This window comes from Schistocerca serialis, chromosome 8 (genome assembly GCF_023864345.2).
Source record: "Schistocerca serialis cubense isolate TAMUIC-IGC-003099 chromosome 8, iqSchSeri2.2, whole genome shotgun sequence".
NCBI classification, from domain to species: Eukaryota; Metazoa; Arthropoda; class Insecta; order Orthoptera; family Acrididae; genus Schistocerca; species Schistocerca serialis.
The window spans coordinates 442637732-442664179 of record NC_064645.1 but is presented as its reverse complement, the minus strand read 5'-3'; the positions used below and the strand labels follow the sequence as shown (position 1 = coordinate 442664179).

General features: G+C 44.5%; 1 protein-coding gene across 1 annotated transcript in view; it reads left to right on the top strand.

Moving 5' to 3' along the window:
• The window catches only part of LOC126416569 (inactive dipeptidyl peptidase 10-like), a 391761-nt gene that overhangs the window by 220731 nt on the left and 144582 nt on the right, over positions 1-26448 (top strand). Inside the window, exon 6 of the mRNA XM_050084317.1 lies at positions 6206-6417. Coding sequence (XP_049940274.1) covers positions 6206-6417 — 212 coding nt within the window. The remainder of the gene's footprint in view (positions 1-6205; positions 6418-26448) is intronic.

Sequence of the window (26448 nt, the reverse complement as noted above, 5' to 3'; positions counted from 1 at the left end):
AGTCACGCCACAGCATCAACGTGCACGACTCGACTTGTGCCGCCAGAGAGGGTCACTTGGAACTTGGAATGTCGCGCTGTGGTCTTGAGTGATGAAAGCAGATTCTGCCTGCGCGCAAGTAATGGTCGTTTGCGGGTCCTACATTGAGCTGGTGCGCACTGTCTCGTAGAGTACACTCGTCCAAGACACACTGGCCCACCGAGGCCTTATGGTCTGGGGTGCGATAAGCTACAACTCTCGTTCACCTTAGGTGTATCTGGAGGGGAAGCTAACCAGCGTTAGATACGTGCAGAATGTCGTTAGACCCGTTCTTTGGCCGTTCTTGCAACAGGAGTGTTATGTGTTCTTCCAACAGGATAATGCTCGTCCACATACTGCACATGAACACAATGTGCCAATCAGTAACCATTAAAAAAAAAAAACTCCTCGCGTGGTTTGGTTACTTTCTGACACTGTATCTCGAAAATGATATCACTGTCTCGATGAAGCAGCACGCCGGAGTGTGTGCGTCGCCCATGCTTGTAATGAAAGCAACTGTGTTCGTTGTCTGTCGATCTTCTTCACTTGCAAATGTAGCGACTGCACCACTCGATAACGCGATGCCTCCATTGACCTGAAATAACCAAAAGTCCCTTGCGTGTTCGCGACAGACCCTTCAGTTTACGCAAACTTGCTGACTCTAGTTCTTATGTCCGGTCTGAGAATGGCTATTCAAACGTTAACAAGTAGTGTCTTGAATCATCATTCCATCACCCAAGCCGAGGCCACATTCTGAATTTTTCGAGGATATTAAGTTGTTAATTATTATTCCGTCGTCAAGGCGTCGCTACGTCGCGTATTCAACAACTGCACGACGTAACTCCAGAGATAACATACCCTTGAACAATGTTCAGAATGCGTCGTAATTTTGGTGTAAAGTTATTGCTGTTAACATTTAAATTATCACTAATTTACTGGGCGCTTTTATGTTATCAGAATAATTAGTTAATTTCAAGAATACACTTTAAATGTCCATGAAATGATGTAGGCGACACGGAGAGTTAAAGTTGAATTAAGGGGTATTGTTCTTCGCAATTATTGTCTGTCCCTAAGCTGAGCGCACACACCGATATGTCATTTAGGGAATTATGTCCATTAACATCAGTAATCCTGACTTTGACGATAACTTGTGACAATACGACGAATAATCTCTTCGTGATTGCCTTTGTGGCCTACTCAAGTCTAATAATCGAGTTATGTCGGCGATCAGTCTCCTTCTGCGTCCTTTGAAGTTTGTGACTATTAAGTACCACGAAGGCTAAGTTCCATCACAAATCAGTAATCACACGATTCACTTTTCAGCCACATACATCAATACTCGTTATTTGTCTAGTGGTAAAGACTTCTGACTGATACTTCCAGTCTACAGGGTGGTCCATTGATAGTTACCGGAACATATATCTCACGAAATAAGCATGAAACGAAAAAACTACAAAGAACGAAACTTGTCTAGCTTGAAGGGGGAAACCAGATGGCGCTATTGTTGGCTCGCTAGATGGCGCTGCCATAGGTCAAAAGGATATCAACTGCGTTTTTTTAAATAGGAACCCCATTTTTATTACATATTCGCGTAGGACGTAAGGAAATATGAATGTTTGAGTTGGACCACTTTTTTCGCTTTGTGATAGATGGCGCTGTAATAGTCACAAACGTATAAGTACGTGGTATCACGTAACATTCCGCCAGTGCGGACGGTATTTGCTTCGTGATAAATTACCCGTGTTAAAGTGGACCGTTTACCAATTGTGGAAAAGGTCGATATCGTGTTGATGTATGGCTATTGTGGTCAAAATGCCCAACGGGCGTGTGCTATGCATGCTGCTCGGTATCCTGGACGACATCATCCAAGTGTCCGGACCGTCTGCCAGATAGTTACGTTGTTTAAGGAAACAGGAAGTGTTCAGCCACATGTGAAACGTCAACCACGACCTGCAACAAATGATGGTGCCCAAGTAGGTGTTTCAGCTGCTGTCGCGGCTAATCCGCACATCAGTAGCAGACAAACTGCGCGAGAATCGGGAATCTCAAAAACGTCGGTGTTGAGATTGCTACATCAACATCGATTGCACCCGTACCAAATTTCTATGTACCAGGAATTGCATGGCCACGACTTTGAACGTCGTGTACAGTTCTGCCACTGGGCACAAGAGAAATTACGGGACGATGACAGATTTTTTGCACGCGTTCTATTTAGAGGCGAAGCGTCATTCACCAACAGCGGTAACGTAAACCAGCATAATATGCACTATTGGGCAACGGAAAATCCACGATGGCTGCGACAAGTGGAACATCAGCGACCTTGGCGGGTTAATGTATGGTGCGGCATTATGGAAGAAAGGATAATTGGCCCCCATTTTATCGATGGCAATCTAAATGGTGCAATGTATGCTGATTTGCTACGTGGCGTTCTACCGATGTTACTACAAGATGTTTCACTGCACGACAGAATGGCAATGTACTTCCTACATGATGGATGTCCGGCACATAACTCGCGCGCGGTTGAAGCGGTATTGAATAGCATATTTCATGACAGGTGGATTGGTCGTCGAAGCCCACACGTTCACCGGATCTAACGTCCCCGGATTTCTTTCTGTGGGGAAAGTTGAAGGATATTTGCTATCGTGATCCACCGATAACACCTGACAAAATGCGTCAGTGCATTGTCAATGCATGTGCGAACATTACGGAAGGCGAACTACTCGCTGTTGAGAGGAATGTCGTTACACGTATTGCCAAATGCATTGAGGTTGACGGACATCATTTTGAGCATTTATTGCATTAATGTGGTATTTACAGGTAATCACGCTGCAACAGCATGCGCTCTCAGAAATGATATGTTCACAAAGGTACATATATCACATTGGAACAACCGAAATAAAATGTTCAAACGTACCAAAGGTTCGTCTAAAATTGTGAGCCATATGTTTGTGACTATTACAGCGCCATCTATCACAAAGCGAAAAAAGTGGTCCAACTAAAACATTCATATTTCTTTAGGTACTACACGAACATGTAATAAAAAATGGGGGTTCCTATTTAAAGAAACGCAGTTGATATCCGTTTGACCTATGGCAGCGCCGTCTAGCGGGCCAAGCATAGCGCCATCTGGTTTCCCCCTTCAAGCTTATTTCGTGAGATATTTGGTCCGGTCACGATCAATGGACCACCTTGTATATCGTAAAACTTTAAACTTCAAGTCAGTTTTAAAACAATCTAGCAGCGCTTAACATGCGTACTACTGTTGCAGAGTAGAAGAGAGAAATGATGTTAACATCTCCATTACTGACAAGGGAACCTCCCCATCGCACCCCCCTCAGATTTCATTATAAGTTGGCACAGTGGGTAGGCCTTGAAAAACTGAACACAGATCAATTGATAAAACAAGAAGAAGTTGTGTGGAACTATCAAAAAAATAAGCAAAATATACAAACTGAGTAGACCATGCTCAACATAGGCAACATCAAGGAGAGTGTAAGCTCAGGAGCTCCGTGGTCCCGTGGTTAGCGTGAGCAGCTACGGAACGAGAGGTCCTTGGTTCAAGTCTTCTCTCGAGAGAAAAGTTTACTTATTTTCGCAAAGTTATGATCTTTACGTTCGTTCATTGACGTCTCTGTTCGCTATAATAAGTTTAGTGTCTGTGTTTTGCGACCGCACCGCAAAACCGTGCGTTTAGTAGACGAAAGGACGTGCCTCTCCAATGGTAACCGAAAACATTTGATCGCAAGGTCATACGTCAACCGAATCCTCCACAGGAAAACACGTCTGATATATTCTATACGACACTGGTGACGGCATGTGCGTCACATGACAGGAATATGTTGTCGACCCACCTAACTTGTACACTTGGCGAATGGGTAAAAAGATTCTTCCACCTTGCCCGATTTAGGTTTTCTTGGGGATGTGATAATCACTCCCAAGAAAGTGATGAAAACGTAAGAGTTTGTCACATAAAGTGCAACAAATGAATGCAACAGTTTCACAGTCGCACTGTTTTCCCCGTGCTCTGTCAAAACATATGTTTTTAACGTTTTCAAATTTTTCCGTGTGCCGACGGACGGACAGATAATAATTGCCTGAAAATAGAAACTTAAACTCTTCACGCGAGGGATGACTTGAACCAAGTACCTCTTGTTCCGCACCTGCTCACGCTAACCACGGGACCACGGCGCTCGTGAGCTCACACTCTCCTTGATGTTGCCTATGTTGCGCACAGTTTGTATATTTTGCTTATTTTTTTCGTAGTTCCACACAACTTCTTCCTGTTTTCTCGACTGATCTGTGTTCAGTTTTTCAAGGCCTATCCACTGTGCCAACTTATAATTATATCTGAGGGGGGGTACTATGGGGAGGTTCCCTTGTGAGTTACATTGTAGTCACGGCGAACTTACAGCTCGATGCGGGTATAGCTCTCTTCTAGGATAAATGTTATCTTTAGTCGATTTATGGTCTGGGCTTTAACCTCCGTAAAAAATAATTTTTAAATTTTTTCTTTAAAGTTTCTATTTTGTATCACATGGTATTCTTTCATTCAGTCATTTCTTTATGATAAGCATTAGTATTTATATAACATCCCTGTTAATCAAACTGACAAGAGTGTAAATTTTGTTGTCAGAGCTGCCGTCACTGCCAGGATGACTTATTTTGCTATTTCCTTTGTAACAAAAACAATGGTTATTATGTGTTCTATATTTGGGGTGTTACATGATGTAGATGTATACTACTGGCCATTAAAATTGCTACACCGCGTAGATGACGCGCTACAGACGCGAAATTTAACCGGCAGGAATAAGATGCTGTGATATGCAAATGATTAACTTTTCAGAGCATTCACACAAGGTTGGCGCCGGTGGCGACACCTACAGCATTCTGACATGAGGAAAGTTTCCAACCGATTTCTCATACACAAACAGCAGTTGACCGGCGTTGCCTGGTGAAACGTTGTTGTGATGCCTCGTGTAAGGAGAAGAGATGCGTACCATCACGTTTCCGACTTTGATAAAGGTCGGATTGTAGCCTATCGCGATTGCGGTTTATCGTATCGCGACATTGCTGTTCGCGTTGGTCGAGATCCAATGACTGTTAGCAGAATATGGAATCGGTGGGTTCAGGAGGGTAATACGGAACACCGTGCTGGATAGCAACGGCCTCGTATCACTAGCAGTCGAGATGACAGGCATCTTATCCGCATGGCTGTAACGGATCGTGCAGTCTCGTCTCGATCCCTGAGTCAACAGATTGGGACGTTTACAAGAAAACAACCATCTGCACGAACAGTTCGACGACATTTGCAGCAGCATGGACTGTCACCTCGGAGACCATGGCTGCAGTTACCCTTGACGCTGCATCACAAACAGGAGCACCTGCGATGGTGTACTCAACGACGAACCTGGGTGCACGAATGGCAAAACGTCATTTTTTCGGATGATTCCAGGTTCTGTTTACAGCATCATGATGGTCGCATCCGAGTTTGGTCACATCGCGGTGAACGCACATTGGAAGCGTGTATTCGTCATCGCCATATTGGCGTATCACCGGGCGTGATGGTATGGGGTGCCATTGGTGACACGTCTCGGTCACCTCTTGCTCGCATTGACGGCGCTTTGAACAGTGGACGTTACATTTCAGATGTGTTACGACCCGTGGCTCTACCGATCCCTGCGAAACCCTGCATTTCAGCAGGATAATGCACGACCGCATGTTGCAGGTCGTGTACGGGCCTTTCTGGATACAGAAAATGTTCGACTGCTGCCCTGGCCAGCACATTCTCCAGATCTCTCACCAATTGAAAACGTCTGCTCAATGGTGGCGGAGCAACTGGCTCGTCACAATACGCCGGTCACTACTCTTGATGAACTGCGGTACCGTGTTGAAGCTGCATGGGCAGCTGTGCCTATACACGCCATCCGAGCACTGTTTGACTCAATGCCCAGGCGTATCGAGGCTGTTATTACGGCCAGAGGTGGTTGTTCTGGGGACTGATTTCTCGGGATCTGTGCACCCAAATTGCGTGAAAATGTAATTACATGTCAGTTCTAGTACAATATGTTTGTCCAATGAATACCCGTTTATTATCAGTATTTCTTGTTGGTGTAGCAATTTTAATGGCCAGTAGTGTAGATGGAGGTGTACAAGGGCGGACAGTGGGTGGATCTGCGCGCTGTTGCAGGACCAAGTACCCGCTGTCGCCGGCGGGGCTGGACGGGTCGGTGCCTCGGCTGCAGCTGGCCGTGTGGGCGCCCGCCGGCTCGCGGCTCGCCTTCGTGCACGACAACGACCTCTACTACTGCGACGACCCCCGGCGCCGGCCGCCCCTCCGGCTCACCACGACCGGCGTGCCCGGCGTCCTCTTCAACGGCGTGCCCGACTGGCTGTACGAGGGTGAGCACGCTCGCCCACTACAGTTCAGTTCTTCTATCTTGGCGGTTCGCGCATGCCCGCCCAGACGCGGGAGATTGCTGCGTTGCCAGTTGCAAACGACGCACGCGCCAAGAGAAGCAGCGCCATAGTATAGTTCGCAAATTTAAGTTTAGGGAGGAGCGCGCAGTTTATGAAGTAAAGCCACCACGGGCGCATCAACCCTTTCGCTGCTACAGAGACGTGCTCCCCGCATTCCGCGCTGTGCGCGATTTTGTCATCACTGCACTGCTCGCCTGTGCTGACACGTGGTGTTCCGACTGCTTTGACACACTTATCATTCGATTTCACAAGAACTATTTGGCACAAAAATTTGATTTTTACACGTCTTCTTGACTGATACCTTCCCCCCATAAATGACTTAATTTTGTTTCGATGTTTAACACAGTTATTGTGCAGCATTAAATGTAGTAAACCATGGCACGAAATTTTGAAGAGTTCTCAGTCCATAGTGTATACTTTCCGTATGGTCGATTTTAGTTGCCACAATGTCGAGAATGAAATGTGGAGAAGATACCTAAATTTCATATAAAATTTACTTTATAACAATATCTCATTTAATTTAAGTACCAGATAGGTGTCGTATGTAATATTGAGAAATATTCCGTCTTTCGCGACTGTAATAAAAGTTTTATTTATACCAGAGTCATTTCGCTTTTTTCTAAAAAGTTCTACCGAGCGAGGTGGCGCAGTGGTTAAACACTGGACTCGCATTCGGTAGGACGACGGTTCAATCCCGCGTCTGGCCCTCCTGATTTAAGTTTTCCGTGATTTCCCTAAATCGCTCCAGGCAAATGCCGGGATGGTTCCTTTCAAAGGGCACTGCCGACTTCCTTCCCCGTCCGTCCCTAATCCGATGAGACCGATGACCTCGCTGTCTGGTCTCCTTCCCCAAAACGTCCCATCCCATCCCATCCCTAAAAAGTTCTGATTAAAACAAAGTTGGCGAAGTACACAAAACTGAATTCTGGACGTACTAAAACATAGAAACTAAAATATATTGTCAGTGAGGCGCAGTGCGCAAACAATTTGTGTTTGTCACAACGGACAGCAAATACTTGCCAAAACATAGATCAATCGACGAAAACATTGAATATGATGATGTTGCCAAAGCAGCGAAGCAAAGAATTGCGTCAGACAGTCAAGTAGCTCGGCAACGTACGAGCCGAAATTCTGCTCTAAATAATACTTTTAATACTGTCCCAAAAGAATATATGTCAATACGAATAGTAAAACAGCGACTGCGGAAGAGAAGATATACAAACACAACAGATAACATGAATATTCTATGTGTACCTTTTCATTCTTTTCAATTGCTGTGAAAAGAAATATTAGAGGACAAAATTAGAAAAACCGAAAACTTATTATGATTATAATGAAGAGAAAAAGCACTAGATATTTCAAAAAATTACATTCAAACGAATAAAATTCATGAAGTAAGACACTTCGACTTTTTTTTTTTTTTTTTTAATAAAGAAAATATTAAGCTCCGAAGTCGGAGTTAGGGGACCTATAAACAACAGCAATTAGAAGTTTAGTTTCACTAAATTCAACGAATGCTGCACAACTTTCAAATATCTGTTCAGTGCAGTGTCGTGATACGTCTATGGACTCAAATGAAATACTGTTTTTTACGTACAGAGCCACTCCCCCACCCCGCAAGGAACTCCTTGAGAAACAGCCAGCTAGTCTGTAGCCTGGTAAAGGAAGCCTCTGAATTATCAAATTATTTAAGTGGTGTTCTGATATACCAATAATTTCAGAGTTAACATCTATTAGCAGTTCACTAACTTTATCTCTAATACCTCTTATATTTTGACGAAATATGCTAATTTCTTCTCTACTTGGAAACATTACATTCTCTGGAGGTGAGCCCTTAGTTAGAGGCACTTCCTTTAAGCAGATATACCTATCAGCTGACTTCAGTCTAAAAAAGGTGCAGCTCTAGCACCAACTACTATAAGAATTTTTCCATGAGTGATACCACTACCACCACCACCACCACCCACTACACTGTCACCTATAAGCTTAGCCAGCCTCCCCTTCCCATACCTACTGAGGTGGAGGCCATGCCTAGTGAAACCCCATCTACTGATAGATCCAACTGGCACCACTGAGATGTGATCCATGCCCTCCGCCATCAGTGCCCTCCCCAGCCCCACATTAGCGCGCCTAACAGCCGCATTAAGGTGAGGCCGATCATGACGCTGAAACAGTTGCACGAAATGCACAGTAGTACCACCAGTTTGAGTAGCTATCTTAACCAAGTCACCACTGAAATCATATTCCCCGTCCCTATCGAGACTGTTCCCTGCTCCACCCACTATCACTACCTGATCCTCTTTCGTAAAATTATTACATAACTCCCCTATGCTTTCAGTCACCTGAGCCAACCCTGCATTAGGCTTCACAATGCTGGTGACCTGGTACTCACTCCCCAACACTTCCTGCAACTGCTGGCCCACACCTCTACCGTGGGAACTACCTAGCAGCAGAACCTTCTTTCTGCTAGACTTTGCAACTAACCTAGGCCTCCTAATTGCTGACGACTGCTGCAAGTTACCTACATCTACGGCTACACGAGGCTCCTCTCCACTCAACTCCGACAGTTGGTCGTATCTATTGCATGTATGCAAAGTAAAACTGTCTGAGTACTCCTCTTCCTAGCTACCATCTGTAAGTGTTTATCGCACGTGACATCGAACGTGAGAGGCAATCACATTAACGTGATTGTACCCTGTATTTGTCTCATACATGACAAGAGATATGTATGTAGGTGCGCGTAGCTGTCTACAATGGCATGAACGCACACTTTGAGCAGATCAAGAAACCATAGCAAAACGCGAGTTTTCGTTGAAAGCTTTTGAAAGTCTCTTCGAGTTCGCTGCCGGATCCTAAAATCAACTTGACTCGATATTTCGACGATCCAACTGGTCGCCATCTTCAGGAAAACGCTGCTTCTGCTGATGAGTCCCGCTGAGAACTGACGCCAGGTTGCAAATCGACGTCCTGTATAGGCCACCGTTCAGTACACGGCGCATGCGCCGCCCATCGCGGTTTCTGCCTTCCAAGACAGGGAGGTGGCGCCGCCCTTAGTGGAACACTGCTGGCAACGATATATCGCAATTAAGGCCGCATCGAAGAACGTTCAGTTTTGATGCGAGATAATACAGGATTCCACGGCTTGCTAAGAGGAAACCCATTGTCTCTGTTGATTAAATTATCAGCCAACCTAATTTCAATCGCCTCTTTATAGACACTGTTCCAAAAACCGGAAATGTTGGCAACTACCACAGTTTCATCAAATTTCATACTGTGTCCCTCATTTAGGCAGTGTTCTGCTACTGCCGATTTTTCCGGCTGTTGAAGCCTCGTATGACGGCGATGTTCCACACACCTGTCATGCACTGTGCGAATCGAACGACCAATGTAAGCTTTCCCACATTGACACGGAAGTTTGTACACACCGGGTTTCCTAAGCCCTAAATCATCTTTCACAGAGCCGAGCAGAGCCCTAATCTTAGAAGGTGGACGGAACACACTCTTAATGTTAAAATTCCTTAAAACTGGTCCAATCTTAAACGATAAGCCTCCAGCATAAGGAAGAAGGCCACAGATCTATGTTCCTCTTCATGCACCTCCGGAGATGGTCCAAACTCCATAGTCCGACGAATCTGCTTCTCGGAGTATCCATTTTCCTTAAAAACAGCCATGAAATGCGCAAGTTCTTGGGTTAAGTTATCAGCGTCGGAAATGGCATATGCTCTCCGTACCAAACTCCTAAGGACACCACTGCGTTGCCGTGGTGGATGACAACTCTTAGGATGCAGATACCAATCTGTGTGCGTCGGCGTTCGGTGAGCACTGTGTCCCAAAGTACCATCTGGTTTTTTTATAAACCATAACGTCTGAAAATGGAAGCATCCCATCATTTTCAACCTCCATAGTAAATTTGGTGCGGGAATGAAGACAGTTGAAGTGGTCCAAAAACCAACCAAAGTGCTTCTGGAGATACGTGAATGATACCTTTTTCGCCTGGCCGCATGGACGTGATGCTCTTAATAGATTTTTGGGATCGCCGAAATATCGAGTCAAGTTGATTTTAGGATCCGGCAGCAAACCCGAAGAGACTTTGAAGACTTATTACGCCGGGAAAGCCTACGTAATCACTTCGTTGAAAGCTGATTATCAATGATCTACTGAGAGACCAACACAACGTTAGTTATATACTCTCCGAACACCATCTTACAAAAATTATTCAGACACCTATTAGCTGACATGAATTAAAACGGGTGTCTACACCTTTCGCCTTTACACAGAGGTGACTTAAGTCATCGGATACCGATACGCACATATAAAGATGGCGGTAGTATCTCGTGTACAAGGCATAAAATGGAAGTCCGTTGGTGCAGCTGTCCTTTGCACTCTACTAATTGTTAAAAAGTTTCCGACGTGATTGTTCCCGCACGACGAGAATTAACAGATTTCGAATGCGGAACGGTAGTTGGAGCATAGGACGTACAATTTCAGAAATCGTTAGGGAATTCGATATTCTGAGCGCCATAATGTCAAGAGTTTGCCGAGAATATCACGTTTCAGGCATTACCGCTCACCACCGACAAGGCAGTGGCCCACGGCCTTCACTTAACGACCGACAGCAGTTCTAACATCGTGAACAACAGCGTGAAATAACCGCATGAGCAGTGCTAACAACGAGAAACACAGCGTGAAATAACCGCATAAATCAATATGGGACGTATACTATGTGATCAAAAGTATCCGACACACCCCCAAAAACATACGTTTTTCATATTAGGTACATTGTGCTGCCACCTACTGCCAGGTCCTCCATATCAGCGACCTCAGTAGTCATTACACATCGTGAGAGAGCAGAATGGACTGATGACCTCAGATGTTAAGTCTCATAGTGCTCAGAGCCATTTGAACCATTTGAGAGCAGAATGGGGCGCTCCGAGGAGCTCACGGACTTCGAATGTGGTCAGGTGATTGGGTGTCACTTGTGTCACACGTCTGTACGCGAGATTTACAAACTCCTAAACATCCATAGGTCCATTGTTTTCGGTGTGACATTGAAGTGGAAACGTGAAGGGACACGTACAGCACAAAAGCGTACAGACCGGCCTCGTCTGTTGACTGACAGTTGAAGAGGGGTCGTAATGTGTAATAGGCAGACATCTATCCAGACGATCACACAGGAACTCCAAATTGCATCGGGATCCACTGCAAGTACTATGACAGTTAGACGGGAGGTGAGAAAACTTGGATTTCATGGTCGAGCGGCTGCTCGTAAGCCCCACATCACGCCGGTAAATGCCAAACGACGTCTCACTTGGTGTAATGATCGTAAACATTGGACGACTAAACAGTGGAAAAACGTTGTGTGGACTGACGAATCACGGTACACAAAGTGGCGATACGATGGCAGGGTGTGGGTATGGCGAATGCCCGGTGAACGTCTTCTGCAGATTGTGTAGTTCCAACCGTAAAATTCGGAGGCCGTGGTGTTATGGTGTGGTCATGTTTTTCGTGGAGGTACTTGCACCCCTTGTTGACTTGCGTGGCACTATCACAACACAGGCCTACATTGATGTTCTAAGCGCCATCTTACTTCTCACTGTTGAAGATTAATTCGGGAATGACGATTGCATCTTTCAACACGATCGAGCACCTGTTCATAATAGACGGCCTGTGGTGGAGTGGTTACACGACAATAACATTCCTGTAATGGACTGGCCTGCACAGTGTAGTGACCAGAATCCTATAGAACACCTCTGGGATGTTTTGGAACGCCGACTTCGTGACAGGCCTCACCGACAGACATCGATATCTCTCCTCAGCGCAGCACTCCGTGAAGAATGGGCTGCCATTCCCCCAGAAGTTGTTGAATTTTGGAACACGTATTTTGTTTGAGTATAATGACTTTTCTGGAGACTAGAAATCTACTCTGTAGGAATCAGCATTGGTTTCGAAAAATTCGATCGTGTGAAACCCAGCTCGCGCTATTCGTCCACGAGACTCAGAGGGCCATAGACACGGGTTTCCAGGTTGATGTAGTGTTTCTTGATTTCCGCAAGGAGTTTGATACAGTTCCCCACAGTCGTTTAATGAACAAAGTAAGAGCATATGGACTATCAGTCCAATTGTGTGATTGGATTGAAGAGTTCCTAGATAACAGAACGCAGCATGTCATTGTCAATGGAGAGAAGTCTTCCGAAGTAAGAGTGATTTCAGGTGTACCGCAGGGGTTGTCGTAGGACCGTTGCTATTCACAGTATATATAAATGACCTTGTGGATAACATCGAAAGTTCACTGAGGCTTTTTGCGGATGATGCTGTAGTATATCGAAAGGTTGTAACAATGGAGAATTGTACTGAAATGCAGAAGGATCTGCATGAATTGACGCATGGTGCAGGGAATGGCAATTTAATCTCAATGTAGATAAGTGTAATGCGCTGCTAATACATAGAAGGAAAGATCCTTTATCATTTAGCTACAATATAGCAGGTCAGCAACTGGAAGCAGTTAATTCCATAAATTATCTGGGAGTAAGCATTAGGAGTGATTTAAAATGGAATGACCATATAAAATTAATCGTCGGTAAAGCAGATGCCAGAATTAGATTCATTGGAAGAATCCTAAGGAAATGCAGTCCGAAAACAAAGGAAGTAGGTTACAGTACACTTGTTCGCCCACTGCTTGAATACTACTCACCGGTGTGGGATCCGTACGAGATAGGGTTGATAAAAGAGAGAGAGAGAAGATCCAACGGAGAGCAGCGCGCTTCGTCACAGGATCATTTAGTAATCACGAAAGCGTCACGGTGATGATAGATAAACTCCAGTGGAAGACTCTGCAAGAGAGACGCTCAGTAGCTCGGTACGGGCTTTTGTTGAAGTTTCGAGAATATACCTTCACTGAGGAATCAAGCAGTATATTGCTCCCTCCTACGTATATCTCGCGATGAGACCACGAGGATAAAATCAGAGAGATTAGAGCCCACACAGAGGCATACCGACAATCTTTCTTTCCAAGAACAATACGAGACTGGAATAGAAGGGAGAATTGATAGAGGTACACAAGGTCCCCTCCGCCAGACACCGTCAGGTGGCTTGCGGAGTATGGATGTAGATGTAGATGTAGAAACCTGCCAGCACCTGAATGAACTTATGCCTGCGAGCGTGGAAGCAATCATCAAGGCTAAGGATGGGTCAACACCATATTGAATTTCAGTAATACCGATAAAGAGCACCACGAACTTGTAAGTCATTTCCAGCCAGGTGTCCGGATACTTTTGATGACATAGTGTATGTCGAACGTATTCCTTAGGACAGTGTAGTGAAATTTGGCGTTAATGGGCTGTGGCAGCAGACGACCGAAGCGAGTGCTTTTTCTAACAGCACAACATCGTCTGCAGCGCCTCCCCTGGGTTCGTGACCGTATCACTTGGACCCTAGACAACTGGAAAATCGTGGCCTTGTCAGATGAGTCTCGATTTCAGTTGGTAAGAGCTGATGGTAGGGTTCAAGAGTGACGCAGACGCCACGAAGCTATTGACCCAGGTTGTCAACAAGGAACTGTGCAATGTAATGGTATGGGCTGTGTTTACATGGAAGTAACTGGATCCTCTGGTCCAACTGCACCGACCATTGGCTGGAAATGGTTATGTTCGGCTACCTGGAGACCTTTTGTGGACTTCATGTTCACAAACAACGATATCATATCGCAAGGCCACGATTGTTCGCGATTGGTTTGAAGAACATTCTGAACAATTCGAACTAATGTTTCGGCCACCCACATCGCCCGACATGAATCCAATCGAACATTTATCGGACACAATCGATAAGTCGGTTCGTCCACAAAATCCTGCACCGGCAACACTTTCGCGTTAAAGGACAGCTATAGAGTCAGCATGATTAAATATCTCTGTGTGGGACTTCCAATGATTTGTTGAGTCTTTGCCAAATCGAGTTGCTGCACTACACCGAGCAAAAGGAGGTCCCACACAACATTTGGAGGTATTCCATGACTTTTTTCACGTCAGTGTATGATCTGAACTTTGCTGGGGATGCTTTCAGTGAGGTGTCTGATTGTCTGTGGAGGGACGACAGCCCATTCCTTCTCAAGATCGAAGAAGGCAGTGATGCTGGACGCTAGGCTCAGGAGCGCCATGAAACGTTCTACTTGGTGCCAAAGGGGTTCCACTGGGTTCGGGTCAGGGCTCTAGGCAGGCCAGTCCATTTCAGGAATACTATTCTTCACAAATCATTGTCTCACATATGCTACTTTATGATAGTTTTCACTGTCATGCTGATACAATCATCGTCTCCAAAATGTTCCTCTACTCTACGCAGTACATAATACTCTACAGTAAGGGGAACACACACTAAACACCAAAAACATCCCCATACCGTAATTCCACATCGTTCGTACTGCACTGTTGGCGCTACATACGATGGCAGGTAACGTCCTTCAGGGATTCACCAAGCCCAAAAACTTCCACCATCACTCTAAATCACTCGTTTCCGGTCATCCCCTATCCAGTGGCGTCGCCCTCTACATCACCTCAAGTGCAGCTTAGCATCGAGTACAAAAATCTGTGACTTATGAGTAGCTTCTCTACCATTGTACCCAATTCTTTTCGACTCCCTATGCGCAGTCATTGTACCAGGTGGAGTGCTAGTAGCACTCTGGAATTAATGTGTGATCCCTTATGTTGGTTTAATGAGATTTTCTACACCAGTCACCATGTTTGACTGTCCATGTCCGTCAAATGGTTCAAATGGCTCTGAGCACTATGGGACTCAACTGCTGTGGTCATAAGTCCCCTAGAACTTAGAACTACTTAAACCTAACTAACCTAAGGACATCACACACATCCATGCCCGAGGCAGGATTCGAACCTGCGACGTAGCGGTCGTGCGGTTCCAGACTGTATCGCCTTTAACCGCTCGGCCACTCCGGCCGGCCATGTCCGTCAGTAAATAAGGCCTGCCTAGTCTTGATATTATACGAGGGTCGTCCACAAAGTAAGTTCCGTTTCTATTTCTATCCGTGGCAGCACTACGATCGCAGTTCCGAGCATGCGTTGCAGTTACTCTGAGTCAAGGAGAAGACAAGAACTCCATTTTCAGATCGCTGTTGCCGACGTGTGCTTTGTAGTGCTTCTTTATAATGTGAGCCGTAATTGAAAACGACACCACGTGTGAAATCAGATCTGTGATTCGTTTTCTAAATGCAAAGAAAGTTAAACCAAAGGAAATTCATCGGCAAATCTGCGAAGTTTATGGACAAAATGCTATGAGTGATTCAATGGTTAGAAGATGGGCCTGACTGTTCAATGAAGGACGTGATCAAGTACACGATGAAGAACAAAGTGGATGCCCGTCTGTGGTTACTGATGAACTGCTTCACACAATTGAAGAGAAGATTAAGCACAACCGTAAGTTTACACTTAGTGCCCTTGCTGTGGAAGTTCCACAAATCTTACTATAACTAATTCACGAAATTTTTACTGAAAAACTGAAATTTCGAAAACTTTGCTCACTTTGGGTACCCAAAATTCTTACTGAACAACACAAAAAACAACGGATCGGCAGTGCACTTCAGTTCTTAACACGCAACAATGAAGAAGACGATGATTTTCTTTCTCGGGTAGTCACGGGGCATGAAACTTGGGTATCATACGAACCCCTCTGAAACAAAATGGAGATCAATGGAATGGAGGCAAACTTCATCCCAAACGAAGGTTAAGCCTAGACAAATCTTGGCACCTCGAAAAGTCATGAGCACCGTTTTTTGGGACAGAAAAGGCATTTTGCTGATTGATTTCTTACCACGAGGCCAAACAATCAATGCACATGGTTACTGCGAGACCATTAATAAATTGCGCCGTGCAATACAGAACAAGCGCCGAGGGTCACTGTCAAAAGGTGTTGTTTATTTTCACGATAATGCCCGACATACACGGCGAATGTGACCAAACAACTCTTGACGGGAATTTCACTGGGATGCGTTAGATCATCCTCCGTACAGCCCGGACCTCGCTCCTAGCGACTTTCATCTCTCTTTACACCTAAAATCTGTCCTTGTTGGTCAACACTTCAACGATGATGAGCTGAAAGAACATGTTACCACATGGTTGAATACGCAGGCGGCAACCTTCTATCAATAAATATTTTTTCTGTATCTGTACACGTTTCTGTTATACAACCAAACGGAACTTACTTTGTGGACATACCTCGTATAACAATCATTTAAATCCGCAAGCACAGTTTACATAACATCGTTCAGAAGTTCACATAACTGAAATATGTTTACATAGTCAAAGAATTTCCATGTCAGATACAACATTGTATGTAAGCAACACTACAAATTGGCATAGAAATATCGATGCAGATACAAAATAGGTCGAAAATAGGTGTTAGCTGAGGTTGTTTCTTAGCGTTTACACTTCACAATAACATCACCAAGAGTCGACTGACTAGGGCAGCTTTAGAACGGCTGAAATGTCCCTCACTTTAGTTACATTCAGTGACCAGTCCACATTTGAAGTCACTGAGCTGTCCTGACCGACCCGTTCTACTATTACTGCTCCTCTGCTGACAACACAATACTCTCCATCTCGTTTTATACTGACACCACTCGTGACGTCTAGTGATCAGTTATACTTTACACAGGGATGTCCGGATACTTTTGATCAGACTGTGTACTTCGAGTAAATCAAAAAGCAACAACAAAACGTGGCTTTTCGTTGACAGTCGATGATAAACGACGTACTGGAAGGTCAAGTCTCCATATAGACCCGAAGATAGTGGGCCGACACAAGATGGCGCCAAGCGGAGACAGGAAGCCAAAAGACCAGACCCGGCTACATTGTGAGACAGACCCTGAGGAAGAATAAGAAGATAAATGCAACCTTGTACGAATTTCTTGCCACATAGCATCTACGTACGATTAAATCCAGCTTGCTGAACGAGTTAGGAAACAAAGCTAGAAATGATCCGCAAAAGATATTTTTCTGTTATGTTAGGTGGACAATGAAAATTAAAAACTGAAATTGGAAAAGAAACAAGAATGAGCGAATTCTGTTAGATAGCAGCTAACAAAAATAAAAACGTTGATTAATATTCCTCAAACTGGAGACAAAAAGAATAAACTTTAAAGAACGCTTTTCCGTCTTTGATGCCATCTACCGAACTTCGTTCGCTTACAAAGCTTCACATCGTATCGTGTTAATGTATTTCTTGCCTCATTGTCATGCCTTCGAATTTTTAAGGTCAAATGACAAATTAAAGCTCAACCAAATGTGATTTGGAAACAATACTTTCGGAGTCGTGTGTATGAGTGTATCCCTTCCCCAAAATTCGACTAGATCGACGAGAAAAAACTAAAACTTCCCTCCAATTGGTCTGTATAACTAATTCTTAACAGCGTAGGACTGAACCAAGACCGTCTACGCCTTCGGAGCTCTGTCGCAGAATACATAAAGGTGCATTTACACCTGTGTGCCTTGCTTCTAGTTGCCGTGCGTCTGTGTTTGCCCCACACGCCAGAAGAGGATTGCGTGTAGGTGTACGCCTCTTTCTCAACATGTGGGTATGCGTGACTTCATTTATATCTCACACTGTTCCAGTGATCAAAATAACCGCTTCCCTAGAAGCAACTGTCACCGCAGCTGGAATATTTTAAGAAAACACGAAATCGTGGAAAGAATGTGTGTGTCTTTGTGGTTTATGGGCGCTCAACCTCCAGGTTATCAGCGTCCTTAGAAATATTAATAAAAACCTCTGTGTTTAAAGCGTCGTAATACTAGGAAGAGTAAATGTTACGCAAATACACTCTCTCACTCCCAACCTCACCATCATCCGCACATTCACGTTATCTCACACATATGAAGGCAGTTTTAAAGTGAGCAGATGTTCTAAAACTGGCACCTATAACAGAAGTGAGTTAAGAGGGTAGCTAAAGTAAATATTTTCAACATTTCGCGCCCTGTCAGCAACTGTATGAATATTAATTTTAATTTTAAGAACCAACTGCAACTGAGGCTGTTCGTTTTTAAAATTAAATTAATAGCTAAAGTAGTTACAGAGAAAAATATGACAGGCTGTTAATTTACAGAGAACTTGGATTATCCACCCTGGTAACAGATAAAAAACTTCTCCCTAAAAGTTTAGGAAATAATTCGGATACGAGGGTTGTCCAGAAAGTAATTTCCAATCGGTCGCGAAATGGAAACCACAGTGATAACCAGAAACGTATTATTTTGCAAACAGTTACGTACACCTTCCACCTACTTCTCTACAAAGTCGCCGCTCCAACTTCGAGAATTGTCGTAGTGTTGTATCAACTTCCCAATATCCTCGTCACAGCAAGCAGCTGGCTGTGCTTTCGGCCAGTTATCTGCACTGGTCTGCAGCTCGTTTTCTGTGGAAAAAATTTGCCTTCATAGCCAGCCTTCTTGTGCGCAGATATGAGACTCAGGAGGACACAATTACGGACTGTATTGTGGGTGATCAAACACTTCTCATCGGAAACGCTGCAGGAGCATCTTCATTGCCCCTGCAGTGTGCGGCCGAGAATTGGCGTGAAGAAGGGGCTGCATGACACAGGCGAAATCTCTAACCAGGCCCTCATACTTGGCGGCAGACGCTATTCCCTAAGCATTTTTACGTCCTCACTGTTCACTGAATAGAGCGACGCCACACAACCGACGGGCATATGGGAGACACTGCCCAACACATCTGTGCAAAGCTTTACCGGATTTTCCCAGTGGTTTCCATTTCGCGACCGATCGAAACTTACTTTCTGGACAACCATCGTATTTCACAAACGTTTAAAAGTCGTACCACATTCGTGTCAGTGTCAGTTGAAATGGTGGACAAATCTGTCGGCCTCCCTCTGATTTGATTATACAACTTAGTCTACTAAAATGTGGTGCACCGTGACCTGTACGACACAAGCACCACATATCGGTGGGTCTTCTCGCTGCAGCAAGAACCCATGCGGCATAGGGCTGTGTCCTATGCAAAGGCGAGTGACAAGGACCTCATCCCGCCTGCCTGACTGGAAGGAGGTACGCCACGGCCGCGCTGTTGACTTTGCTAGGCGCAGCTTATTGTCTGGCACTTCCCACCATTCTGTTTGCCATCTACGCACCACTCTGTACCTCAACAGCATGTAGAAGCATGATATACTGAACTGTCTGTCGCGATACACCTTCTTGGCTGCCACATCCGCCATTTCGTTTCCCTTAATACCCATTGTAACGTGCGCGTGGGGTACACAATACTCTTAAAAGCCTGTGCTATGGTAATTGAGCGGGGTTCACCTTATGAGAAAGGATTTTCTTACAGATATCGACCGCGTGTACCTGAATGGTGGCAAATCAGACTTACACCCACTCTGTAATGACAATGATCCGTTGAGTAAGTTCAAAATGCAATTACACGCCAGTATGTACCAAAAGCAAACTGAAGATGCTACCAATTTGATAATAATACGGTCGCCAGCCTAATTAGGCATTAACTGAGTTACTTCCCTGTACAAGTTGATGTATATTCATGCAAAACAACACGTAGTAACACTGCATAATATAGTAAAATTTTAGAACCAGAAAATCTATTGAACTGATAGTTTCACGTTCTGTACTGATATGGAAAAACCATGAATACATAACACTACACTATAATGTATACTACAAAACTTCGTACTGTCTACTGATCTGATTAAAATCGGGCATAGGTTGCCCTAGAAATAGCACTTTCGAGCCACACACAAAATGTCAATTTTGATAAAGATAAACACTGATAAATTTTGACTTATATATTGACTTTAACTTTTGCTGGTCAAACCAATGTGGAACACTTCCGAATTCAAATGAGTAAAGGGGGGGACCCTGAAAATGTTATGATCACTATATTAAAAAAATTGGTTACTGAAATTATCATGCGTTCAAGATTTCCAGTATATGAGTTACTACTCTTTTTATCTTATTTACTTCTCATTTAAATACCGTTATATCTGTCTCGAAATAATTAAACTTCATTACTATATCAGTATTAAAGTTATCTTTCAACTCCGCTAGACCTTCGTTATTCATTTACTGGTTCATTAACAAAACAGTTCTTTAAACACCATTCTAACATAACTAGGTCTGCAAGTAATTATTATTATCACAAAATTTAATTTTTCATTTCGGGACACTCGGACTGCACAACATTTGGAAAGGACCCTGTCTAGGTTAGTTGTGAGGATAATTAAATGAGGGGAAAGTTCTGGAAAAATTTAGGTTATTATTGATCAGTTCACTCTATGGTCCATACGATTACAGTACTTAAAGTTTCAACCTGCTTGTATCGATGCGGCGGTTGGCGAGCGGCGAGATGGCGAGGCACAGAGCACACATACAACGTATGTGACGTATCGGCACTATAATTCTTCTTAGCGTCGCAATACTTTTCCATTTAGTGCCTATGGAATTTTGCCATGCTGTGTGGGCGTTGGAACAGCATACCCGAGGCTCAGTGAAACTACGTCTTCCAGGAGAGCCTCCTCGCTCCAGAAGGTGTTGCTCAGACCAATGCCAAACTCCAACTACTACTGCTGAGCCCGTTGTGCCGTGCAGTGCCCGCGCGCATTTTCCCGCGCTCGCCTGCCATCCACCTTTTACCGCTCCCTTACAGACAGGGTATTTACCCGAGGTTTTGCATTCTACATATCCTAACATATTGCCTACGTATGGACCAGACGCACAGTTACAATTTTTAAACATCTTACAACACTCTCAACATTTGTTACATTTCAATTCTAATACAATATTGCTTAAATTTGACATAAACGTTAATCTTCACATTGAAACTTGTTTACAGTTTTCTTAACACAATGACATGAAACAAAAAGGAAATGAAATCAGAACATCAATTACACTAGTTTATCGAAAAATCAGATGGAAAAAAAATTACTTATATGTACAATAGTAGAACGTCGTTGTTGTTACACCATACGCTCTGGAATCCGACAAAAAGTCACCTCCTTCCCTAGCGTTGGTAGAGGAGGACGTCCTAGATATCCTGGATTACTTAATTTACTGCGTGCGAGTGTTTTACAAAGTTAAGGGCACTCAGGGAATTGGATTAGACGGGGAATTTAGCAGATACAATACATCTCATCTACTCCCGAGCCCTCAAGATCGCATGTAATTCAGCATCGAAGACGGTAAAATCTTGAGATAATCGAATCTTGAGGACACGATCAGGGTAAACAAGGTTTTGGGTAATGAATTTGGGAGTAGAGTGGAAGCGGCAAGGATGAGAAGGACTATTCTGTTTAAAAATTGTACTCGTGATTTCGGAGTCATCCTTCATGCTGCTGGACCACTGTCCACGAAGCAAAAGATAAAATACACTACACCAGGTTAGCTCTGGCACTTCGAATTCTTGCCACCGGAAACATGCAGCCCAGATTGACGTTCCAGTTCAAGGTATCTGCTGCGTGCTGTCTGCAAAATGTGTTACAGATGGAGATAGCAGCAAAAAAGTATAAATATGCACGACGCGATAATTTCTCTCGCATCTCATTATTTATTACGTCATATCTCCTGAACTATGATATTATAAGTACGTTCAGCGCCATATGTGGATACTGTCTGCGAAATTTATTGCGAATAGAGTTAGTAGTAAAGGAGCAATGTGTTTAAACGTCGTGCAGGATGCGGCAGTTTTTCGGGCACCTTGTTGTCTACGACGCCATATCTCGGGAACTATGTATCATACAATGATATAATTTTGCATTTACATTCCGTGGTATATGTGCATATTGTCGCGAATACAGGTTGCAGTAAAGGAGTAATAAATTATAGTGTCATACCTCACGCAGTGCATGAACAGCGGAAAAAAAGTAAGTGATAAATACAGGGTGCGTCAAAAAAATATATACACACTTTGAAGCGTCATAGAAAATTTATTTTCCGTTCTCCAATGTTAACTTTCTGGAAATGGAAAGCTTAAATTCCAATTGGAAAAATAAATGTACTTTGCAAATGTGATTAATATTCAAACTGGTGGCCTTCAGCATCAATACATTTCTGAGTACGAGTCACCACTGATTCTGTACATCGTACCAAAGTGTCCAATGAGATTTCTGCGCACACCGCCTGAATCTCATTCCAAAGTGTGTCCAGTTTACGTGGTTTACATTTGTACACCTCATCTTTTACTGTGCCCCATAAGAATAAATCCATCGGCGTGAGGTCTGGAGAGCGTGCAGGAAACTCGATTGGTCCCTTGCGTCCTATCCACTGGCCTGGCACATTGTGATCCAGGTATGCTCGTACGTTCCTATGATAGTGTGGTGGGGCGCCATCTTGTTGGAAATATAACTCATCATTACCGTATAATGCACGAAGGGTAGAGAATATGGAGTCAGCAAGCATTGTTAGGTACATTTCTCCAGTATCACTACCTTCAAAGCGGAAAGGCTCAATGAGTCCGCTTGCAGACAAACCACACCACACATTTACACCAGGCAAATTCACAGCCTTTTCAACTGTAATGTGAGGATTACCTTCAGCCCGTACACACAATCGTGCCTATTGACAGTTCCACTGAGTTTGAATTGGGCTTCATCCGACCAAATTATGCTACCTATAAATCCCGGTTCACGTCACATCATCTCCTGAACCCATTCACAAAATTCTAACCTTCGATCTGGATCGTTGTTACTTAGCTGTTGCACCAGCCTTGTAATGTACACAAAAAACTTTCCTTTCTTCAGAATGCGTAGCACACTACTAGCACTTACATTACTCTCACGTGCCACTTGCCTTGAAGATTTTTGAGGCGAACGCTGAAACAGTTCCAAGACCGCAGTTGTGGAATCATCACTTGTAGCTGTACGAGGTCGCCCTGATCGACCTTTATGCACATCACACACCGTCCCATGAATTTCGAATTTGTCTAGTAGACGTGTACTTGTTAACCTTGAAGGTGGTTCTGTACCATACTCTCTTCTCCACTGTCTTCGAACCGCAGCTACATTCTCAAACTTCCAGTACCACTTAATTATCTGCTTCCGCGCTTCAAAGCTCAAACGCACGTCCGCCATGTTGCAGTTACTTCCTTGCCACTGCTGCCACCTGTTGAAGAAACATAACATTACTTTCTCACAGATATTTAACCTTGTAGAACGGGAAATAAATTGTCTATGACAGTTCAAAGTGTGTATACATTTCTTTGACGCACCCTGTATTTTCCCTTTCATCCTTCTGTAGAGTTTTCCTGCGAGAAAAAAATTTCTTAAAGATTTGAATTTACGTCGAAAGTTTGTTGCAAATCGCTAAGTGCTCTCATTCTCGAGTACTTAATGAATAAAGTCTGGGCATTCACGTGTCGCGGACTACTCTTTCTTTTCTCACTCCCACCCCAACTCCTTTGATATATTGATGGTTCTTACCCCCACAGCCATTGTCTCCTGACAGTGACTCCAGTTTGGTTAAAATCGGCCCTGCGGTTTAGGAGGAGATGAGGACACACACACACACACAGGCACGCACACGCAGTCTATACACTTTGGTAATATACTACTGGCCATTAAAATTGCTACACCACGAAGATGACGTGATACAGACGTGAAATTTAACCGGCAGGAAGAAGATGCTGTGATATGCTAATGATTAGCTTTTCAGAGCATTCACACAACGTTGGCGCCGGTGGCGACACCTACAACGTGCTGGCATGAGGATAGTTACCAACCGATTTCTCATACACAAATAGCAGTTGACTGGCGTTGCCTGGTGAAACGTTGTTGTGATGCCTCGTGTAAGGAGGAGAAATGCGTACCATCACGTTTCCGACTTTGATAAAGGTCGGATTGTAGCCTATCGCGATTGCGGTTTATCGTATCGTGACATTGCTGCTCGCGTTGGTCGAGATCCAATGACTGTTAGCAGAATATGGAATCGGTGGGTTCAGGAGGGTAATACGCAACGCCGTGCTGGATACCAACGGCCTCGTGCCACTAGCAGTCGAGATGACATTCATCTTATCCGCATGGCCGTAACGGATCGTGCAGCCACGTCTCGATCCCTGAGTCAACAGATGGGGTCGTTTGAAAGACAACAACCATCTGCACCAACAGTTTGACGAAGTTTGCAGTAGCATGGACTGTCAGGTCGGGGACCACGTCTGCGGTTACCCTTGACGCTGCATCACAGACAGGAACGCCTGCGATGGTGTACTCAACGACGAACCTGGGTTCACGAATGGCAAAACGTCATTTTTTTCGGATGAATCCAGGTTCTGTTTACAGCATCATGATGGTCGCACTCGTGTTTGGCGACATCGCGATGAACGCACATTGGAAGCGTGTATTCGTCATCGCTATACTGGCGTATCACCCGGCGTGGTGGTATGGGGTGGCATTGGTTACACGTCTCGGTCACCTCTTGTTCGCACTGATGGCACTTTGAACAGTGGACATTACATTTCAGATGTGTTACGACTCGTTGTTCTACCCTTCATTCGATCCCTGCAGAACACTACATCCAGCAGGATAATGCACGACCGCATGTTGCATGTCCTGTACGGGCCTTTCTGGATACAGAAAATGATCGACTGCTGCCCTGGACAGCACATTCTCCATATCTCTCACCAATTGAAAACATCTGGTCAATGGTGGCCGAGCAACTGACTCGTCACAATACGCCAGTCACTACTCTTGATGTACTGTGGTATCGTGTTGAAGCTGCATGGACAGCTGTACCTGTACACGCCATCCAAGCTCTGTTTGACTCAATGCCCAGGCGTACCAAGGCCGTTATTACGGCCAGAGGTGGTTGTTCTGGGTACTGATTTCTCAGGATCTATGCACCCCTAATTGCGTGAAAATGTAATCACATGTCAGTTCTAGTATAATATATTTGTCCAATGAATACCCGTTTATCATCCGCATTTCTTCTTGGTGTAGCAATTTTATTGGGCAGTAGTGTATGTATGGATATATGTATGAGAGTATCGTGGTCTGTCTAACTCCCAGTCAATCCACCTCCGCAGCTCACGGTCAGTGTGGCTGCCTACCATGTGGAGGATCTGTTTTCGATTCCCGATACTGCCAGAGATTTTTCCTTGAGCATTGGAACACGGTGCACATGTTCGTTATGACAGATGAGGAACTACTCGACCGAGGGCAGGAGCACCCGACAACGGCGGGTGTGCGGTGTGCCGCATTCCATACCGCTTCCACATGATGCCATTGCCTGATGGATGACCCAGCGAGCGGTTGGGCCCGATTGATTGTATTTACAATGCCGCACACTATGTTCCTGATTTGATGAACGTTAGGCCCGTATCACAGTTCGATTGCTCTGTTAATTTACTAGATCTTAATTCCACAGAAAATTTCTGAGACTATTTGCCATGATAGGTGAAACGTGGCAGTCATCATCTTCGCAGATTAAACTGTGTGCCGGACCGAGCCTCGAACCCGGGACCTTTGCCTTTCGCGGGAAAGTGCTCTACCAACTGAGCTACCCAAGCACGACTCACGCCCCGTCCTCACAGCATTACTTCTGCCAGTATCTCGTGTCCTACCTTCCAAACTTTACAGAAGCTCTCCTAATCTGCCAGGAAGTTTCATATCAGCGCACACTCCGCTGCAGAGTGAAAATCTTATTCCGGAAACATCTCCCAGGCTGCGGCAAAGCCATGTCTCCGCAATATAATTTCTTTCAAGAGTGCTAGTTCTGCAGGTTCGCAGGAGAGCTTCTGCAAAGTTTGGAAGGTAGGAGACGAGATACTGGCAGATGTAATGCTGTGAGGACGGCGCGTGAGTCGTGCTTGGGTAGCTCAGTTGGTAGAGCACTTGCCCGCGAAAGGCAAAGGTCCCGAGTTCGAGTCTCGGTCCGGCACACAGTTTTAATCTGCCAGGAAGTTTCATATCAGCGCACACCCCGCTGCAGAGTGAAAATCTCATTCATC